The 20365-nt window shown below is 55.0% G+C and overlaps 1 protein-coding gene across 6 annotated transcripts in view; it reads right to left on the reverse strand.

Moving 5' to 3' along the window:
• Positions 1-20365, reverse strand: part of COL13A1 (collagen type XIII alpha 1 chain) — a 150404-nt gene that overhangs the window by 48273 nt on the left and 81766 nt on the right. For 5 of the 6 annotated variants that reach the window (XM_040242194.1, XM_040242198.1, XM_040242195.1 and 2 more), the window contains 9 exons: positions 19308-19343; positions 18491-18517; positions 17861-17887; positions 14336-14362; positions 13505-13531; positions 11636-11692; positions 6608-6715; positions 3988-4014; positions 3230-3265 (listed from right to left, as the gene is read on the reverse strand). In XM_040242194.1, the coding sequence (XP_040098128.1) occupies positions 3230-3265; positions 3988-4014; positions 6608-6715; positions 11636-11692; positions 13505-13531; positions 14336-14362; positions 17861-17887; positions 18491-18517; positions 19308-19343 (372 nt within the window). The remainder of the gene's footprint in view (positions 1-3229; positions 3266-3987; positions 4015-6607; positions 6716-11635; positions 11693-13504; positions 13532-14335; positions 14363-17860; positions 17888-18490; positions 18518-19307; positions 19344-20365) is intronic. The other variant, XM_040242197.1, reaches the window with a different exon arrangement.

Below are 20365 nucleotides of genomic sequence, written 5' to 3' on the forward strand. Positions count from 1 at the left end.
AATGCTGGGCAGAGTATTGACCTCTCTGAGCTTCTCATCTCTTGACAGTGGGGATAACACATCAGATTACTGGGCCAAGGTGAGATGAGATGAGTGAGAGACAGAGCGAAAGGACTTTGGCTGAACCAGAGATGTGAAGTAATTACTGCCCTTGTCCTTGGGCAAGATTCTTCATCCAAGAATTGAAAACTGGGATGAAACACTTTAAGGAGAAAAGTAATATCTCATGGCAAAAGGACTCTTCATCTAAGAATACTGATGGGAAGAATACTTCTGCCTGGGTATGGTGATCACTGGGGCTCAGGCAGCGGGAACAGGCACTCGTAGTCTCCTGAGTATTGCCTAACCTAGAGGAATGACCCCCAAGTTGTTCTTGGGGGTGGGCTCTGCTGCTGGCCATTGGTCTCCAGGGCACACCCTCTGGCCTCTGTTGGACTAGGAGGCTGTGGCTTCAGTGATGACAGGACAAGGGTCCCAGGAGAGGGAGGGCCAGCACAGAGACAAGAGTTCTAGGGCCACCTGGTGGCTCTGGAGCGCCTACTGAGAAGTCTCAAGGACAGGCTGGGAGAAAAGGAGGAGGCAGGAGCCTTCCAGAAACGCAGAGAAGCCGGCAACCTCACAGCTCCCCCTGGATTCCATGAGAAGAGGCTGTTGTGGAAGGGCAGGGGCTGGTCAACAGAGAAAGAAAGTGTGGGGAACATGAGCTGAGCATGAAGGAGAAGGGCCTTCTCGGAACCCCAGGAGACCTGAGTGGTGATGCTTCTGACAAGCCCTGGATGTGGATGAAGAAAGGCCTGGACATAGACTCGAGGGGTCTGACTCATAAAGCCAGGGTGGGGTGGGAGGCTGCTCCTTTCTAGGGGGTATGGAGCCAGCTCTGTTCTTAGGAAGCTGCTGCTTCCCTGAGCAGGAAGGGATTTCAATCCAGTCTCCCATCAGATATAGGAGCTTCTCTTAACACATGACAGACCCATAGTTTTCCAGCCTCTCCTTAAATGCCTCTGGTGACAGGGAGCTCCCTCCTTCTCAAGGTACCCATCAGCACTTGCTTTATCCTTAGTCAGGCAAAAGAAGTACATCTGTGCTTTTCCCAGCAGCCCTGAGCCCCCTCTAGCAGCCCTGAGCCGTCTCTCTCCAGAGCAGGCTTCCCTGGGATCAGAGGCTGCCCCTCTGTCAGAAGGACCACACTGGTTTCCTCTGCAAATTCCGCACAGTCAGGGCTGAACGATTCCTCCCATAAACTTCACCCAGAATGGCCACAATCATGGAACCAGGCCCTGTACCAGCACGACACCCTAGCCCCAAGCTGACGCCTCTCTATCCTCAGGCAACAGACCACCCCCGCCAACCTCCTTTCTGAATGGACCAGACTTCCAGTTGGCAGGGGAATGCAGATGCCTGCCATGGTAGGGATGCCAGCCGTGAGCATCCCCATAACCCCAGGGGAAACTGCTGCCCTGAAGTTTCTTCACAGCTTGAAAGAGCTGGTCTGGCTGCTAATGGGAAAGCCGACCCTGTGTTGCACTGGGAGGCAGTGAATTTTGTGAGTCTGCGAGAATGGATGGAAGCAACCTCGGGGGCTGTAATTTCCACTTCCTGACACAGTACAAACTTCGCAGTTTATGCAGAACTGATGAAAGACCTCTCGGGTCTTGCCATTTCACCCACCAAGCACCCATAAAACAATGCAGTGAAGGCCCCTGTCGGATTACAGAGCTACAGAGCCTATGGAATGTGCTTCTCCGGAGCTGATTCTTCCCTTTCCAGAATCCGTCCCCTTCCTCATCCTGCCTTTCTTTCCTGTCTCTTTTCTTCCCCCTGGAAGGCGCCAGAGCCTCCCAGCTGAGGCCTGGAGGGTGGGATGGGCTCCTTATGACACATGGCATCATGGGAAGGGCTGTGACCTGGACTTGAATTCCTGCTTTGCCACTTATGAGCCTCTTAGGTTGTACCTCAGTTTCCTCATCTGTTAAATAGGAGAAGAAGAGTACCAGCCTCCTAGGATTAGATATAACGCAGGTCCCATTGAAGGCCAGCCTGGCACACAGGAGACATTCAGTAAGTGGTGTATAGTGTTAAAATTATTTTTACATTATTAAAGTTATTGTAATGACCATCTCTGGGCCTTGACTCAATTGTTTCCCTGTCTAAAATGCCATTTCCCTTGAAATCTGCTGCTTGAAGGAGCACAGGGGTAGATTAAAGATGGTCACAAAGGCTTTGCCACCCTCCCACAAGAAGAACAGGGGCTGAGTCCTCCCGCCCCACTGACTTGAATGCTTTGGCTGCGTTACTTGCTTTGACCAACAGGACCTCAGAAAATGTGATGCAAGAGATGCGTTTGAAAAGCACTTGTGCACTGGGACTCGCCTGTTTTGAAAGTTGACCTGGGCCTGCCATGCTGTGAGGAAATCCATCTGCCCTACACTAGGGGCTGAGAGGCCATGTGGAGGAGAACAGAGGAACCCAGGCCACAGCTAGCACCAGCCCCAGGGATGTGGACGAGGCCGTCTTGGTCCCCCGGCCTTTCCAGCCATCATCCCATGTGACTGCATAAGTGAGCCCCGAGGAGGCAGCTGGCCAAGCCACAGAATCCTGAGAAAGAACTGTAAGACAGTAAGTTTGGGATGGTTCGTTACACGGCAATAGAAAACTGATACACTTACCCATTCACCAGGATTGAACTCAGAGGCTGTCCTCTCTCTGACGACTTCCCCAAATCCTCCCAACCTAGAATGAATTTCCCTGAACTTCCTACCCCAATATTGACACGGCGCTTTGGGATGGTAGTGGTTAGCGCAATTGCCTTCACTAGGGTTCTTTGCGTAGGAATTCTGTCTCTTTGGCCCGTGAGTGGCCAGACAGCAGAGTTGGGACCTTCCATATCCCCTACCATACTCAGAAGCTGTCTGGTCCCCGCTTACTAGGCCCTCAGGCGGCAGGTGAGAACCTGGTCTGCCTCTGTGCAGACACGGCCAGTGGGGTTGGCAGGGGACACATTCCTGGTCTGAGGTCCAGCAGGGCCACTGACTTGCCCAAGGCCCTTCCTTCCCTGAGCCTCCTGCTTCCTCAGTGGAGACACAACCCCCAATCACTTAAATTCAAGAGTTTTGAGGCCCCTGCTGATGTGTGTGCAAAAGCATGTACGAACCAAGTCCAGACCCTGGTGAAGCCCTACTTGGACTGTCACCTGGTGGGGAGCGGGTCTTCCCTTCCCCCTCCTTCTTACCTTCCGGCCATGGTAGCCCTGGATGCCTGGGTCTCCCTGAGGGGAACCAAGATAAGGCCATTAGAGGGGTTTTCTTGCTGCACCCCCTCCTCTACTTTACCATCCCTCTTCTTTCCAATGACTCCAAATCCTCTGACCTCTACCTCCAGCCAACCTTGGAACAATAGCAGGGACTGTTTGACTTTTTAGAACCAGTCCTTGTCTTGCAGAGGCTGAGGGAGGAGGGAAGGGTTAACTTGGTAGGGGCACAGGACCGACCCCTGAGGGTCAGTTCTGGTTCCACCATGGGCTCTCTGTGGCACCTGGACAAGTCACTTCCCCTGGGACTCCAGCTTCTGCATTTGTGAAATGGCTGGCTGGATCAGTGCTTTGCAACTTCTCTTTCCTAGAGCCACAGGGACTCCAGCTTCAAAGGGAGACTCGACACTGGGCTTCCAGATAAGGTTTCAAAAGGAACTGGATGGCCCCTAAGGTCCTTTCTAGTCCTGGCCCCTTAGGAGCCACTGTTTTACTGGGATGTTATGACAATGTCCTGGGCACCTGAGTTCCCAACTCGGACCATGATCTGTTTGGAGAGCAGGGCCGCATCTTCCATACCAGCCACAGCACTTGCTTGGCCTGAGCCCACGAAAGTGCAATCCTTGTGGAAGTCAATCAATTCCCTCTCAGCCCCTTACTCAGTACCTGTCAGCGCGCCACCCTCTACCTACCAGGGAACTTTCCCACCCACTCGATGCATCACCCAGAAGGACCCTCACCTTCGGTCCAGGAGGCCCAGGTAAGCCCTGCAGAAGCAAGAAGAAAGGTGAGTGGAGATGGATTCCACTGGCAAATGCTGAGGGCTAAACACGTTAAGATGGTGCAGTTGGTAAAGAATCTGCATGCCAACACAGGAGATGTAAGAGACACAGGTTCGATCCCTGGGTCGGGAAGATGCCCTGGAGTAGGAAATGGCAACCATTCAAGTATTCTTGCCTGGGAAATCCCATGGACTGAGGAATCTGGCAGCTACAGTCCATGGGGTTGCAAAGAGTCGGGCATGACTGAGCACGGACGCACACAAACACATTTACAGTGGAGGCTGTAACGGGTTCTGGATGTGCTGGAGAACAGATCAAGAGGGTCCTCAAAGGGCATCTGAAACCTGCTCAGGGCAAGTGGGGACAACAGGCTCCTGTCCCTCTTTGGAGCCACATGAGAGCCTCGGGCCTCTCTGCTGTGCTGGCCCGCTGTAAAATAGGTCAATGGCATCATGTGAAATTGATAGTGTTTGGTCCAGGTCCCCACCCACCCACCTCCTAACTAGAGCCGCTCCCTGGAAAGCTGACCTTGCCCAGCAGAGCTTGGGTTTTGCCTTTGGCCCTGCCAGCTTGCAGGGGAGCCCTCTGTCTCCATTCCCCACCCCTGGGGCGCTGTGACCAAAGGAGCCAGCTTGGGGGAAGTGGTGTGAGCCCTGCAGGAGCCCGAGGGAGTGGAAAGGGAAGGCAGGCTCTAGCGTGGTCTCGGGCGTGGGTCTGGATGGCAAACACTGGCTGGAGAAAACCATGATGCCTGAGTCTGGCCTGTTTTAATTGGTTTCAAAACATGCGTTCTGGTTTTTTTTCTTTATAAACAACCTAACAAAGAAAACTGCCTGGCTTGGGTTCAGTGATCGGGAGCCCAGTGTGTTCGGGTGAGGGCTGTCAGGAAAGAAGTGGGTCTTGAGCACTTTTTAAAATTTTGGTTTATTTTCTTGGCTTGGTTTGTTTGGTTCAGTTCTCTAAATTCTGCTTCCTTTTAGGTTTTCTGCTTTTCCATCCATCAATCCATGGAAGTGAGACTAACTTCCCTCCCCAGCGTTCTGGGGAGAAATCATGGAAATATTTAAAATCCGTTATGGGGATCAAGCTGAGCAGGAGAGCTGGCTCTCCCAGAAAGGTAGGTTTTCACTCTTCTATGCTGCCTTCTGGTCAAGCTGGCTGCCCTGGCTGGCCAGAGCTGTCAGCCAGCCTAGGGGGACTCTATACGGAACCTTAGCCTTGGAAGCCGGGGTAGCCGAGGGCCCAGGTGTGAAGCCAAGTGACCTGGAATGTGGCCATACTCATCGTGGGCTACTTGACAGGGGCACCCCTGACCCCGTAATTCCACTTTTGGGAATCTATTGCCATGAAAGCATTGGAGATGTGCACACACATTTATGTTTAAGGATGTATATTACAGACGGGAACCCATTAACTACATTGTAAAGAGACCCAGCAGTCCTAAAATCTGTATCATGGGAGACTCCTGACGTAAGAAAGGGCATGGTGTACGAGATTAAGTGAAGAGAGTAACAGGATACAAAGTGTTATGCTATTCAAAACATCACCAACCTGAAAAACGTTTCTGTGCAGAGAAGTCTAAGGAGAAAAATGGAAAGGACTCTCCCCAGCGGTAATGATGGGGAACCCTGGGTATGGGGAAGCAGACAGTTTAAAACTTTTTCTTCGTCTATGTTCCAAATTTTTCACAATGGATATATGATGCTTTTGTCATATGAAAGAAAAACACTTTTAAAAAAAGCCACGTGGAAAAAACATTATCAAACAGACTGTCCTTAATCCCTCTGCCTCTAATAACTGCTGATGTTGGTCTTAGCTCTGGGTAGAGATGCATTTTCTCTAAAGAAGAAGTCCAGGGTTTTCTGAGTTACTCTGCCCTGGTGCTTTCTTGCATGAAATAGGGCTGAGAAAGAGTTGGGGCTTGGCTAGAGCTTGTAAGCAGATGACCCGGTGGACAATGGGACTGACCTATTGCCTGAGTGTGGTCTTGCCCAGAGGGGTGTCTGTTGGCTCCCCTGAGCCCCTCCTGGCAGTGGTCCCATCCGCAGGCTCGAGGCAGGGTCCTCTTGCCCGACCGGGTGTGTAACTTGGTTGGAAGGTGGCCTGGGAGCGGGAAATCCACACACACCAGCAAAGGCGTATCTGTTAGGGATGCTAGGCCATCAGATGCCTCCTTGCTACCTCCTTTAGGACACATCATCCCAACTCGAGTTTTCCTAAGCCCAGGGGGCAGGGGACATCCATCAGCGTGGTCCCGGGAACTTTCTCTCCAAGCTCCTCTCTCCTGAGCCTGGGAGAGGCAGGCCTGCTCATGGTTTTCCCCCAGAGGCAGTGGCTGAAGTGGAACGCATGGTCCCATTATGTGTTTTCAGAACCAGAGAGCAACCGGTGAGCGTGATGGAGATGGGCAGCTCCCTCAGGGACGGGGCCAGCCATGCCCCTCAGCCTTGCCCATGTGTTTCTGCCCTTTCAGCGGGGGCCCAGAGTCCCATCGGTTACCCAGTTCCCAAACTTCCAGAGAGTTCAGGGGATGAATCTTGAAGGAGAGGAGCTGGTGGAGTGCAGGAGGGGTACTTACCGGTGGCCCCATGGGCCCTGGCAGTCCTGGGTGCCCCAGAGGTCCACTCGGTCCAGGAGGGCCTGGTGGCCCTGGTGGGCCTTGGATGCCAGCCTGGCCCTGTTCACCCTGAGGTTGGTGGAAACAAGTGTCAGAGAGGGAGCCGTGGGCTGTGGAACCGTCCCGCCCCAGGGCCATGCACCCGGTGAGGCCCCGCCATGGGCTCTGGGGGAGGCGGTGGTGGCGTGGCGTGATGGTGCGGTGGTGGGGACGCATGCAGAGGCCGATGGCGGTGAGAAGGAGGTCAAGACACTAGGCCTCCAGAGAGAGGCTTCCAGAGAGGCCTGCTGCGGGAGCTGTTGGTCCCCAGGGCAGAGCCCTGCTGCGGCGGCAGAGGCGGAGGAGCGGGTGAGTGCCCCCGGCCCAGCCACAGTCCTGTTCCCAGGTTGCTCTGATGCCCAGGGTCCAGCCAAGGTGGCTGGCAGCCTTGGCCTGCCTCGACCCCTCCCTGCATGTGGCGCGCCCGCCATCTCCGCGCCCTGGCCTCCCAGCCTTCAGATGAGAACAGCCGTTCCTTGTTTCTTCTCACATTTTGCCGTCTTTCATTATCTGGCCTAGAGGATCAACTGAGTCCTTAGGTCAGAGGCCACAGAATTTTGCTTAGCTCACCAAACAATTGGGCAAGAGATTTTATGTTAAAAATATATATATATATGGCTTGGTAGCTTCTGCTGAAAAAAATGGAGCCTGGGCCAGCTAGACCCACACTGCTTGGGGGCCGCCATCAGCTGGGCTCTCCGGGTCCCTCAGGCCCCACCCTTCCAAACCATTCTGTGTGCAGCCAGCTTTGTCATTTGTGTGATCTGTGCCTGACCTCAGAGGACAGTTGAGTTTGCAACCCTTTGTTTGGTTGAGTTTTGAAGGTGTAAAGTGCTTCGTGCCTTTCTGGAGTCGCTATTATTATTCTTTTTCCTTATCCTGAAGCCTTTGTCACCCCACCCCATGCAGGTGCCCAGGGTGGACCCAGAGCCCAGGGAGGTAGGGGTGGGATCGTGTTCCCTCAGGAGGAGGAGACAGCCTGGTCCATGTGACCCAGCTCTCAGGGCTGGGGGCCAGCCCGTGTCATCCTCAATCTATGCAGACCAGCGTCGTTAGGTTGCTTTCTCCACTACCTCTCTGGGGAGGTTCTGGGTTCAGCTCTTGCTGAGGGGTCCAGCCCTGCAGACAGACGCAAGTAGAACAGCCTGGCAGGTATGAGTGCTCCAGGCTGGGATGCAGGAGATCCAGGTGGCCAGACTCCAGGCCAGCCCACCCTTCTCAGTGTAATCTCAGTAATCCTTTATAACACTGTACATAGACAAGGGGCCTGATGATGCTTGCTGCAAACCCCATATCATAAATAGGAGTGCACGACCTCAGAATGGGAACTTAGATTTTAGCAGCATCCGCTTGAACCGTCTCTCCAATGGGATATCCTAGGACAGAGGCCACCAGCAGTGACACTCTTGGTCTGAGCTACGTCCTGCCACACCCTCTAAGAATCCACTTAAGGGCTCGAGAGTCCATGGTGGAGAAGGCAGGTGCAGAGATGGGTCATAAGTCCCATTTTACAGAAGAGAAAACGGAGACTCAGAGAAGTTGGGCACCCTGACCAAGGTCACATGGAGAATTTGGGGAGAATTGGAATCAAAACCCAGAACTCTAGACTTTTCTATTCATTCCAAATAAGCCCCCAGCAAAAACTGTTCACCATCCAAATTTCTGCACTTTGGCAATGACCTTCAATGCCATCTGCTAAACACATCGTTTTTTTCAACTAATGTTAAACCCAATGTTTAAGCATCTTACAGAGCCTGTGAAATCAATATTGGTTTATTGATTGGAAATGGACAACCCTTTTTGTGTCCCATGGTGGCCGACAGAATAAAAACCTTGTTCTCAAGGCCGAATCTGCAGCAGGAAAGACAGGGGTCCCTAGTCTGTCTCTACTTTAGAAATCAGGTCAGGGCATCACAGAAAGCTCTCGTGTATCCTCCTCCTGTTCTTGAAAAGGGAGGCAGTAACATGCCTCGGCCCCTCTCAGTTTCTTCCTCTGTAAGGTGGCGATGAGGGTGCCAGTTCCACTGCATGGTGGCCCGTGTGGGATTACATGGGATAATCCGTGTAGAATTCTTACAACAGAGCTTGGAGCCAAGCAAGGGCTCAATGCATCGCAGTCAGTGCAACTAGGGCCAGGAGGTGGGTGATGGGGGCCGAGGCAAATGGCCACTCTGAGAGCAAGGACTCAGCTCTCCTGAAATGGGGTCTGACATGGGTAGGGGTGGCTGAGAGTGGGGTGGGCCTGGTGCTTCTCTGAGCTGCCAGTGAGCCCCCTGAATAACCAGGCATTGGACAAGCGCTTGGAGCACATGGAGGCTCTCGAGGATTCGGCTGGTGTAATGGGATATGGAGGCTTGGGTAGCACACGTGTCATGTGTCCCTCTGTATTTTTAGCCATTAATTGGAGTGATTTTTCAGCCTTGTTCAATCAGATGCCTGAACATTCAGGCCCCTGGGCTCCTGAGTCAGCCCAGATGTTGGCTCCAGCCCCTGCTGTCAGGCTTTCAGAGAGCGTCTCAGAGCCCTGCCTCTTCCAGCACTCCTGCGACCTTGGGGGTCACCTCTGACCCCCCAGTGTGAGCAAGGCTAGGGGTGCGAGGGCAGCCATGGCATTCCTGGCCTGGCATCAAGCTGCAATGCCTCTGCCTGGATCCCTGGGTCTGTGCTCTCTTGCTCTTTGTTCTTTGTGATCTGGTCCTATCCCAGCCTCCTTGGCTTAGTAAGGCAGGAAGAAGGAGGCAGTTGCTCACAATGATTACACCTGTTGGTTGTGGGCTACATTTCCTCTGCAAATTCCCTTGCTTCTCAAACTCAGGTTACAAGTGATTGGATGCTAAGCAATCTGCATTTCTAAATATAAAGGGTGTAGGTCCAAATGAGAGAGCCCAGGGTGTGGGGTCTGAAGACCCGACTGCCATTTCCCACTCTGCCTCTTGCTGTTTGTGCCATCTTGGGTACAGATTCACCTCTCTGAGCCTTAATGTAATTTCAGCACTTAAACTCTGCCAGGAAGTATTCCCAGTGCTCTGCATATACAATAACCCTATACAGTAAGAACCATTATTATTCTTATTTTACAGATGAGAAAACAGAGGCACAGAAAGGTTAAGTAACTTGCCCCAAATTGCATAACTAGTAAGAGTCGGAGAATGTGGGTGCTCTGCAGTTTACTGGCTGTGTGACTTCAGGCAACTTAACATCTCTGAGCCTGATTTGCTCATCTGTGAAACAAGGATGATCATGCCTAACTCATACAATGATTGTGAGAATGTAAATGAAAGCAGGCCGTAAAACGCATAGCCTGGTGACTGGCACACAGTGGCGGCTGTTTTGCTGGCTGTTGTGAGCAGTAACCGTGAGATAGTGGTTGAGGCTTCTGGGCCTGGGTGTCGCGCATCTCCACGTGTATGGCATTTGCAGGTCCATCTTTGTCTAATTTTATGCAGTGGGAGTGCAGTGAGATTCTGCTTTTGCCAACAGCCCTGGTGGCTCAGATGGTAAAGAACCTGCCTGTAATGCAGGAGACCCAGGTTTGACCCCTGGGTCGGGAAGATCCCCTGGAGAAGGGAATGGCAGCCCACTCCAGTACTCTTGCCTGGGAAATCCCATGGGCAGAGGAGCCTGGTGGGCTGCAGTCCATGGGGTCGCAAAGAGTCAGACACCACTGAGTGACTGTCACTGCCACAGCCCCAGCTGGCTCGTCAGGGCCCAGAGACTCCCCAGCCCCTGGGAAGCCCCGCGTGCTCTGGCCAAGGGAGGTGTCTACCTGGAAGGTCCGCCTTTTAATGACTGGGGGTGGAGCCAGCCGCACTGAATTGAGGAGAGGCAGCAGCTGAGGAGAAAGATGAGTTGGAAGGCCAGAGGGTAGAGGCCAAAGATCGCAGGTGTTCAGGAGGGTCGAAAGTCCACCAGGAAGGCAGGGTGGCCGAGAGGGAGGGAGGAGAGGAAGAGAGAAGAGAGATTAGCGGGCTTGAGGCACTGGAGGGAGGGCGTGGACGGCCACTCGAGGCTTGTGGGTGCAGCTCTGAGCTTGCCCTTGGAAGGCGCCCCATCCCTGGGAGGAGGCAAGCCCTCGGGGTGTTGGCAGCAGCACTCCCCACTGGGGAGGGGGGCCCCCCGGCCAGGCCTGCCCTCCATGGCCAAGCTGGGCCGCAGAGGCCTCCTGACACACTGCCCAGCGTTGCACTGCCAGGCCCTCGGGTCCCTGGTCGTGGACAGAGGCTGCAGGGCTGAGGGGAACAGACTCTGAGGCTCTGACTTGGGAGCCGCAGGATCAGCCTAAATTGGTACTTGAAGCCAGGCTGGTGGGCGGCCACCCCTGGGTTCTTTTTTCAGCTGGACGAGAAGGGCTGGTGTCAGCGAATCTGGGGAAGATGGTCAAGGGGAGAGCCGAGCCCGGCTCCCGGGGGCTGAGCAGGAGGAGGGTGAGACCAGTGTGGGCACCAGCTAAGTGCTACTGAGGCCTCACCCGGGTGCTTGGAACATCGAGGCTGGACAAAGACGTCTCTGGCATGTTCAACCACTTTTTTGGGGGGCTGGGGCGGGGAGAGGCAATCATGTTAGCTAACGCAATTTTCATTTCTGGAAATTCTGGCTGCTTCCAGTCTTTCTATCCAGTGGAGTTGAGCACCCCACAGCTTTAGGAAGAGGTTAGAACCCATGTGAAAACAGAGGGCATATAATCCACCTCTTGTTTCTGAAAGCATTGTAGCTCACACAAGGTGGCTGGGAGGAGCATTAAGAAGCAAGGGCTGCTTGGGCTGAGGACGCACCCGGCCAGAAACCCGGGAGCTCAGTCATGGCCTTTCTGGGTCATTGCCACCTTCATGGGTAGCTGCTTCGTGAGGAGCCCCAGCCTTCCCACTGGGGCCTGGGGATGTGCAACGTTGGGCTCTGTGTCCATGGAGCCTCTCACCAGAGGGGCCCAGAGACCTTTCAGAACCTACAAACCTTCAGAGTAATTATCTGGTTGGAGCGCAGAGCTGCTAGAGAGCCACTTAGGTGCTCCTGGGGTAGGGTAAGGGGTAGGGGTTGGGGGAAGATAGGGCAACGGGGAGAGTGAGTGTCAGGCTCAGATACCAGCTCCCACTCCCAGGGCACCCCAGACACCCACTGTCCACCCGGGCTCCCCCTCTTTCCCTGGGGATGCTGCAGGCTGGCTCAGAGGCCCAGACTACCTGGATCACGTATCTCATGGGCTGGGAGGCCTGCCACCCCCCTCAGGCCTGCAGACCCTTCAGAAAGGCAACAGCCCCCCTACCTGAGAAACACCCTGCTTTCCTACCCACTTCCAGATGAATGGAAGGTGCCAGCTGCCTTGCCCTGCCCATCAGCTGGATCCCCAACTCCACTCTCACCCAGCCTGACTTGTTACCCACCCTGGCGCAGTCATAACCCTGGATTTCTCTGCAGCCTGTGGCCAAGTGCTGGAGCCTTCCATCCCTGCTGGCTCCCTCTTCCTGGGTTGGGCTCAAGGGCAGAGTCCCTCCTTTCTCCCTGCCCCATGCTCAGAGCTAATGACACACTGTCAAAGTGGCTACAGTTGTGTTGTCTTTGCTGCTGGGGGATGCTGTCTTTTTTCGGGTAACATAACAATCCTGTGAGCCCATCGTTTCAAATAAACACAGCTGACCTTCTATTATTGTATCGGGATCAGGCTGGCCGGAACACCAGGGCCCCTGACTCCCCGGAGCACATGCCGCCGACAGGCTGGCTCTGCCTGCACTGCCGCCGGCCTGCCTGCACCCTCGCCGGCCTGCCTGCACCCCCTACTCAGCCTTGGCCTCACCCCTACCCCAGCCACTCACATTCAAGGCTGCACCCTGCCCCCAGCCTCTCTCTGGCCTGGGAACCAGAGGTCAGCACCTAGCAAGGCCCTCCCGGGGCCTTTTGGAGCCAGGCTGGTTGACTCCGAGTCTGGCTAGTCTTTCTCTCCACTCTCTCAAGTCCCCTGCCTGGCAGGGGGGGATGGCCAGGGTGGCCACACTGTGTGTGTTGGGGGGCACAAGGCAGCCTGCCTTACAGGGGGATGGACACCTAAAGATGCCTGTCATCCCTGTCCCCACTGCCCGGGGCTGAGAGTGGCGAGGGCAATTCACAAAATGAGGGGTGTCCCAGCTCACTGGGGCTCTTGCACCTTCACTCCCCACTGCCCCTCCTCAGCCCCGTCCCCGAGAGTGGCTCTCAATGTTAGTGCACACATCTGAGGGCCCTCAACAGGACTACAGCAGGCTTTGGGCTCCATATCCTGGCGTGCAGCAAGGGAATGTAGGAACTGGACCGGGGGTGGGGAAGAGCAGGACACTAGCCCTGAAAGCCCCACCCCACTTGGAGAGGCTGCCTTGACTCTTAGAGGCAAAACAAAGACTTCACTCTTGCACTGATAGTCAGCTTCCAACTATCTCCCAGCACGCAGGTCTGGGTCATCCGAAACAATGACTAACCCAAAAGTCCCTGTGATTTGGCCAGGGCAGGCAGACAGCCGGGCAGCTGGCCAGACAGACAGACACACAGAAATACTGGGTAGGGAGCCAGACCCAGACTCACACAAGTTGCACAGCCTTATGTTGAAGGCCACTTGCAGAGGAGCGCAGGAGCTCCAGATACACACATGCTGGCACATAGCTCTGCACAAAGACACACACGCTGATCACCAGGCACGACCCTGGGGGCCGGCCAACGTCCTGCCCCCATCATGGTGCTGCTCTGTCTGCTGAGTGCAGAGGGTCTGTGTGCCCCCGGCCCCAAGCACTGTAGGGAAGAGGAGGCTAAGTTGGGGGCTGTGCCCCAGGGATGGATCAGTTTTCGGGGTTCACTTACCCGGTGTGGGTACTCGCCACACTGACCCTGGGGAAGAGAGGGAAGGAGAGGAGGTGTTAGACACTTGTTGGGAGGTTGACCCTGGGGGGCAACCTCAGGACCCGGGGACACACCACGCAAACACACACACACACACACCACCTGCCTCCGGGCTCTGTCTGATTCCTTCCCTCATGCCTGCTTGGCAGTGGGGAAGAAACCCCCAGGGCCTGCCTGCATGTGGCCCCACGGAGCCAAGGGCAGGTCTCTGCCACTTTACATCATGTGCTATAACAATGGAGTCAGGGGTTGTGCTCCAGGCCTGGCTGGGAGTATCTTCCGGAAAGGTCCATCCCCTGCCTGGGCCCTAAACAGGAGTCCCTGGATGGGAATAGTGGACACCGAGGCAAGGGCAACGGAGCCCTCAGACATGCCTTCTTTGAGCTGGGGTGCCAGGTCCCTGCACCATTCATTTGGGGGCAAGCCCAGCAGAGCCCCCATCAGAAACTCAAGGAGACAGAGTACATAGAAGGCTGGGAAGAAGGCCAAGCCAGGAGTTTACAAAACGGACCCCCTGAAATCCTAGAGGCTCATGGGAGGTGGTCAGGAAATACTATGGGGGTGGCAGGTGGGATGTGTAGATAAAGACGCTGAGAAGGGCCAGGCTCCAAGCTGTCCCCTTCCCTCAAGAAAAGACCCCCACCCAGGGCAGCCTCCCTTCTCTCTCATATAGAGTGCCACAGTGGATTCCCTGCTTCTGTTGATAAAAACTGAAGTTTGAAAATAACCCTCCCTACCTGTTGGAAGACTGCTTCTTGAGATGAAAATCCTAGAAAACCCCCATCGGCTTACCTTTTCTCCCTTTTGTCCTTGAGGTCCCTACAAAGAAATGGAAATCAGAGTCAGAAACCGAGGCTCAGGACCCAGGGCCCGAAGCCTCTCTGCTGGAAAGCCCTGGGGTGAGATACCAACCGGCTGTCCCCAGGGACCCACCAGACCCTGAGGGACAGAAACACCCACAGGTGAGTGGAACAAAGAAGACGTGCAGAATCAGTCATGCAGGCCTGCATGGGATCGTGCAAGAAACTTTTTGGAAGGCCTGAGTCCCGAAGGCCGGGCTTAGCCACCCATGTCTGGTCTTCCTGTGCCCGAGACAGTCCAGCTGTTGTGGCCCAGCTTCTTCATCCACCGGCAGACATGACTAGGTGTGCCCTGCTCCCCGCACTTGACTATGAAGAAGAGCAGGTGTCATCTTTCATTTATGCCTGCCCCCGCCAGCATCTTGTGGGCCGGCCACAGCGGAGGCTGCATGGACGTGCGGGACAGGGCTCGGCTATTGCCAGACGCCCTGCACTCTCAGGCCATTTCCTCTTAGAACTGAAAGCACATTCTAACTCCTACCCTCCGCAGCCTCAGCATCAAACCCACTGAGCCAGAAGGGCTTCTGGGGACACGGGGGCTGGGGCAGTGTTCCAGACATCAGGAACTTTGGAGGAAATTTTGGCCAAAGAGATGAAGCAGGAATTTCTCTGTGTTCTGGGTTCCTTGAAGGAACGTAAGGGCCTCAGAGCTCCCCTCCAGGGGGTCTGGTCAAAAGCTCACAGGGCTGAGAAAGGAGCCTGGGTTCAGGGTGGACCCCAGTTCTCTGAGGGGGATGCAGCGTCCAGCTGGCTCTCTCAGGGGCCTGACCTGAGGCTGGGGCTGAGGAGGCCTCACGCTTGGCTGGTGTGGAGCGGAGAGGGAGATGGAAGGTGCCCCTTGTTTTGAGGACCCCCTCGGGGGCAGGCTTTGGGACATGCTGAGCTCACCCCCACGCTGGCCCGAGAGGAAGGCGCTGGCGTCGCTCCTTCTCCCAGACGAGGTGATGGAGACAAGGCCCTGTGGCTCAGTGAGCAGTGGCAGCACTGGGATCATGAAGGTCCAGCTGCATCCGCTCTGCTGCGTGCTCTAAACTGAGTTGGAACCCCAGGGGGCAGGGCTTCCGAACTTGGCTGGAGTCACAGGCAGTGCCCCGACCCCTGGGGCTCTGAGGTCCCTTCCAGCCACCATCCTGAGGGCCTGTGAGGGCCCGTCTGCCAGGCCAGTCTCTGTAGGGCTTGGAGACCTCAGGATCCCCATGGACAGATTCATCTGGGTGGGTGAAAGGCCTCCTTTTGTCCCTGACTTGCTAACTGGGCCAATTACCAAACTGGGAGATTCCCAGGAGGTTGTGGGAAGGGACAAGTGGTCTTTGGGACAAACCATGTGTCATCCCAGCCCATGCGGTTGACCAAGTGTTTAGTATCAAGTTCAACAGACTATGATGCATCTGGCAGGGGACTGAACTACAGGGGACCAGGCCACCTTCCCTGGGGACAGAGAGAGGAGTATGATGAGAGCAGGAGGTCCAGGGACCCAGCAAAATAACCCGAAGGTTTGGGACTGCAGAGACATGGAGGATTGAGTCTGGATATCCCAAACGGTGGCCCATGGGACAATCACAGTCCCCGGGGGTATTCTGCTGAACCCACACACTTTTATTTCAATTAACTGCCAATACTGAAGAGCGTGGAGAGTACAACAAAAATCTGAGTTTCGAGTTTAAGTATTTCAAGGTCCAGCAACACCTGGCACCAACGAGCTCTTGAGGCTGCCCCTTTAGGACAGGTCAGGGTCAGGGCAGTGTGCCTCTAGTGGTGTTTCCTCTGGGCCAGGCACTGTTTGAAATGCTTGATGTGAATTAACTCCTCCCACCTTACGACAGCCCTGTGAATGGTGGGACAAGACGTGAATTTGGAGTCCTGGTTCTCCTTTATACCACTGGTGGGACCCTGATCCTGTCTACACCTTACATCAGGTTCTCGGGGCTACTGGGAGGTGGGTGGGGCAGAGGTGACCCCCTTTTGACAGGTGAGGACACAGGTTAAACTGGGCAGGGGCGGTAAGCCCCAGCACTCAAGTTGGACGCCTGGCAGATGGTAAACCATCCGGGAAGCGGGGAAGAGTGGGAGATGGACAGCTGATAAGCAGGCCAAGATAATGACACTAGATGGAATGTGGAATTAATAGCTTGAGGTCCCTGTGCCAAGCCAAACAGGAGCCTAATGGCACTGTGGCCTGCTGGATTTTGATGGATGACCATGAGGCAGATGGGGGAATCTATCACACCGATGTGGGTTCATGGTAGAAGGGATGGCCTCCCCCTCCCCCCTCCCCCCTCAACTCAAATTTGTTCTGACTCCAGAACAGATGGGTAAGATTCATGGGTGGTTAACTGGGGTGGGGCAGAGGGAGGGCAGGAGGAGGAGCCCCTTAGAAGGGTCCTTTTCTTTCTAAACAAAGGGCCCTGGCAGCAAAAGGAGGCATGGTGGAGGGTAAGATCCTACCATGTGGGTCTCAATCCCATTCTGTTACTTACAAGCTGTGTAGCCTTGAGGACTATACTCAACCACCTTGAGCCTCTATCTCCCCTTCTACAGAGTGGAGGACGATAAGCTGTTACTATGAGGATTAGGGCACAGCACCCAGCTGATGACCATCATTATTACTTCTGGGGTTGCATGGACTGTGTTAAGGCTCTGCAGAAAGTGGGAAGGAGCAGGAGGAAGGTGGGAACAGTGGTGTGTTTCCCCAGGTCTGCTGTCTGCCTGGCTGGGGCAGGAGCGCCTGGAGCCCTGGGCAGCCCGGAGCAGGGAACACTAGAATGTCAGGCTCAGGGCCTCCCTGGTGGCTCAGCGGTAAAGAATCTGCCTGCCCATGCAGGAGACACGGGTTTGATTCCTATCCTGGAGGATCTCACGTGCTGTGGAGCAACTAAGCCCGTGTGCTACAACTATTAAGCCTGTGCTCTAGAGCCCAGGAGCTGCAACTACTGAGCTCACATGCAGCAACTGCAGAAGCCCGTGAGCCCTGGAGCCCACACTTGGCACCAAGAGAAGCTGCCGCATGGAGAAGCCCACACACCACAACTAGAGAGTAGTCCCAGCTTGCCACAACTCAAGAAAAGCCTGCTCAGCAACGAAGACTCAGCACAGCCAAGAATAAATAAAAAAAATTATTTTTTAGAAAAGAAAATCAGGCTCAGGATGTAGTGCTGGGTGGATACCCCTCGCACCCAGTGTGAGTGCTGAGCATGAGTGATGGTTTGGGGACACTAGCTGCCAGTTCTGTGTGACACTCTCTGGACCTCTCTTTCCACATTCCTCAGGTGGAAAAGCCCCCTGCCCACCTCTCCTCCCTGTGCTGAGTAAGTGGGATGCGTGGCACCCAGCTGGGGAGTGACCCTGGGGCAGACACTCCCTCGGCTGAGTAGGGTTTGTTAGCCTAGGAGGGCCAGTCCGACCGCCCTCACTCCCCGCCCTTGAGAGAAGGCTTAGGGTTAGGGTGAGGTGGTCTTACCATCTCCCCCTTTGGTCCTGGCCGGCCCTGGAAGGAGAAGAGCAAGTGAGCTGTTTGCAATCAGGACCCCGTTCCCGACAGCTGCCCCTCTCATGAACATCTGTGTCTGCCATGTCAAGAGGGTTGAAATGAACAGAGAGGTGCTTTAGACGGGCAGCAGCCTCCCCATGGACTTGGGCATGTGTGTGGGCTCAACCAGGATGGGAGACCCCGAGGAGAACACAGGAGGCACCCTGAGGTGCTGGGGTGGGGGTTCAGGGGGCGAGGGTGTGAGCTAGAGCCCGGGCTCCTTTCAGAGTAGCAGGTTGCACTCTCCAGCCCTCTTCTCTCCCCGCCCCACTCCTTTCCAGCTCCTTCAGGAGGCCCGGAATCAGCACATTCTAGGATGGCTGTTGCTCCAGAGGCTGAGGGCAGTTTGGCCGTGGATTTGTACCCACGCGGGCTGGGGCGACTCGTTCTAACGGCCCGTCCTCCCCTTCTCATTGGCAATGACTGTACACCCCAAGAACACTCATTTTTTTCTAAAGTGCCTTCTAAGGAGTCAGGGTCTCGAGAAGGACTAAAAGAGCCCAGGTTAGTGCTCTGGACCAAGCTAGGGGGAGGAGACCACAGCGCGAAGGAGCCACTCACCGGTTTGCCGTCGAGCCCGATGGGACCCTGAAAGATAAACAGGCCAGAGGTGAAGGCTGAGCATCACAGGTGTTCTGGCAGACCGGCAGCCTGGGGGCGCTTAAGGACACAGGCTCTGGACTCTAACAAGGTAGGGTTCATGTCTCTGCTTCACCACTGGCTGTTATGAAACAGGTAAGCCTTGGCTTCTCATTCTAAAATGGGAATAAAATAATCTCCCACATGGGGTTTTTGTGAGGAGTGAAAGAAATGCCACCTGCCCCATGCCTGGCACCTGACAGGTGGCAGTCACCTTGGTACCAAAATCCTTCTCACCCCAGAGGAGAGTGGATGGCATGTTCCTGGATAGCAGGGCCAGCCAGTCTTGAGGCCTGTGGGAAAGGCCTGCCTCCTATCCTGCTCTCAGAATCTGTCTTAGGCCTTAGGAGGGGCTCCCCGGACATTCAGATGGCCAGCCGACTGCCCCACACCCCAGGAGGATTAACCCTCATAGCCAGGGTGGAGGTGGCTTCCCCGGGATGCATCATCTTCCCCAGAGTCCACGGGCCAGCCAGGCTTCCTGGCCTGTGACCTTGCAGCCTGTCTGGCCTGCCATGCCTCTAGTTCCATGTTGATGTCCCTGTCCTTTTCTGCACTGTGAGTCGAGCACCAGGCTACTCTCCTTGGCAGCTTCCTATGAAAGCCAGCGGGAAGAGGTCCTTGCTGACGGGGGTTTAGAAGTGCACAGGCAGCTTGAGGGCCAGCCCTGCCTGAAGTTCATCACCCAGCCAGGATCAGGGGTCTCCGCAGACACAACTCACCAGTCCTCTCCACTTACCGGAAATCCTGGAAAACCTCGGGTGCCTGGCTGACCCTGAAAAGAGTGGGAGAGGAGTGACGATGGGTGAGGAGGTGAGGAAGCCAAACCTTAGTCCCTGGTTCACCTGGGCTCCCAGAGGGTCCACGGATTCCCTCCCATTCCGCTGTGATCGTCCCTGGGAGACGCAGCCTGGGAGGCAGGATGGGGAAAGATGGGCATGGACCATGATAGGAAATCTCCTCCAGGGACTGGTGGTGGGAAAGGGGAACGTAGGCAGTCAGCCTCCTTCGGGTCTTTCTGGGAAGTAGCTCCCTGAGTTCCTCTTTGCCCGCCTGGATGCTCTGAACCCCTATGTGGGAACAGGGTGGAGAGCAAGGATGCTGGGGACTCAACCTACAGCACACTGAACTCCTTGACTGTGATTGTCCAAGTCCTCTTCATTCACACAGTTAGTGCTCATGGCCACCTATCTAAGGATGGTTTGGATATCAGAACTGACCTTCGGAATGTGTTTTCAGGCCAGAACAGGTCAGACTGTCCACTGTCCTGAGTCCCTTCACCCTGGCTAATGGGGCTCTCTTCGTTGGACAATGTCTGGATACACCCCCCCATCTTTGTGGGATGCAGAGCCATCATGCTCATTTTCCCCAGGGTGCAAAGTACACAGATCGGTATTCAGGTTGGAAATTTGAGGCAGGTTCATTGGCCACAGTCCAGAGGTTTATGATCCAGATTCAGGACAAAGAAGAGTGGAGGTGAGAAGAAGGCTGAGGCTGTGCAGATCCAGGGCTGGGGTGGGGTGACCAGGAGGTCCAAGGTGACAGAGTTGAGAAACCTGGATCCCATCACTCCCCATCCAAATAACTAGCCAGAGTTCTCTTTTGCTCACACATCTTTCAAGGTCAGCCTCAATCTCATCCCAGTGCACCACTTTAGCTCCTTACGTGCCTCACCTTCCCACCTACTCTCTGCCTGGGCACCCTGGCTGACCTGCCTGTCCCTGGACACACCACATCCCTCACATGCCTAGCTCTAAGCTTGGAGTCTCCCCTGGGCTGAGATGGCCTCAGTCTCTT

Source organism: Oryx dammah, unplaced genomic scaffold (genome assembly GCF_014754425.2).
Source record: "Oryx dammah isolate SB20612 unplaced genomic scaffold, SCBI_Odam_1.1 HiC_scaffold_6, whole genome shotgun sequence".
NCBI lineage: Eukaryota > Metazoa > Chordata > Mammalia > Artiodactyla > Bovidae > Oryx > Oryx dammah.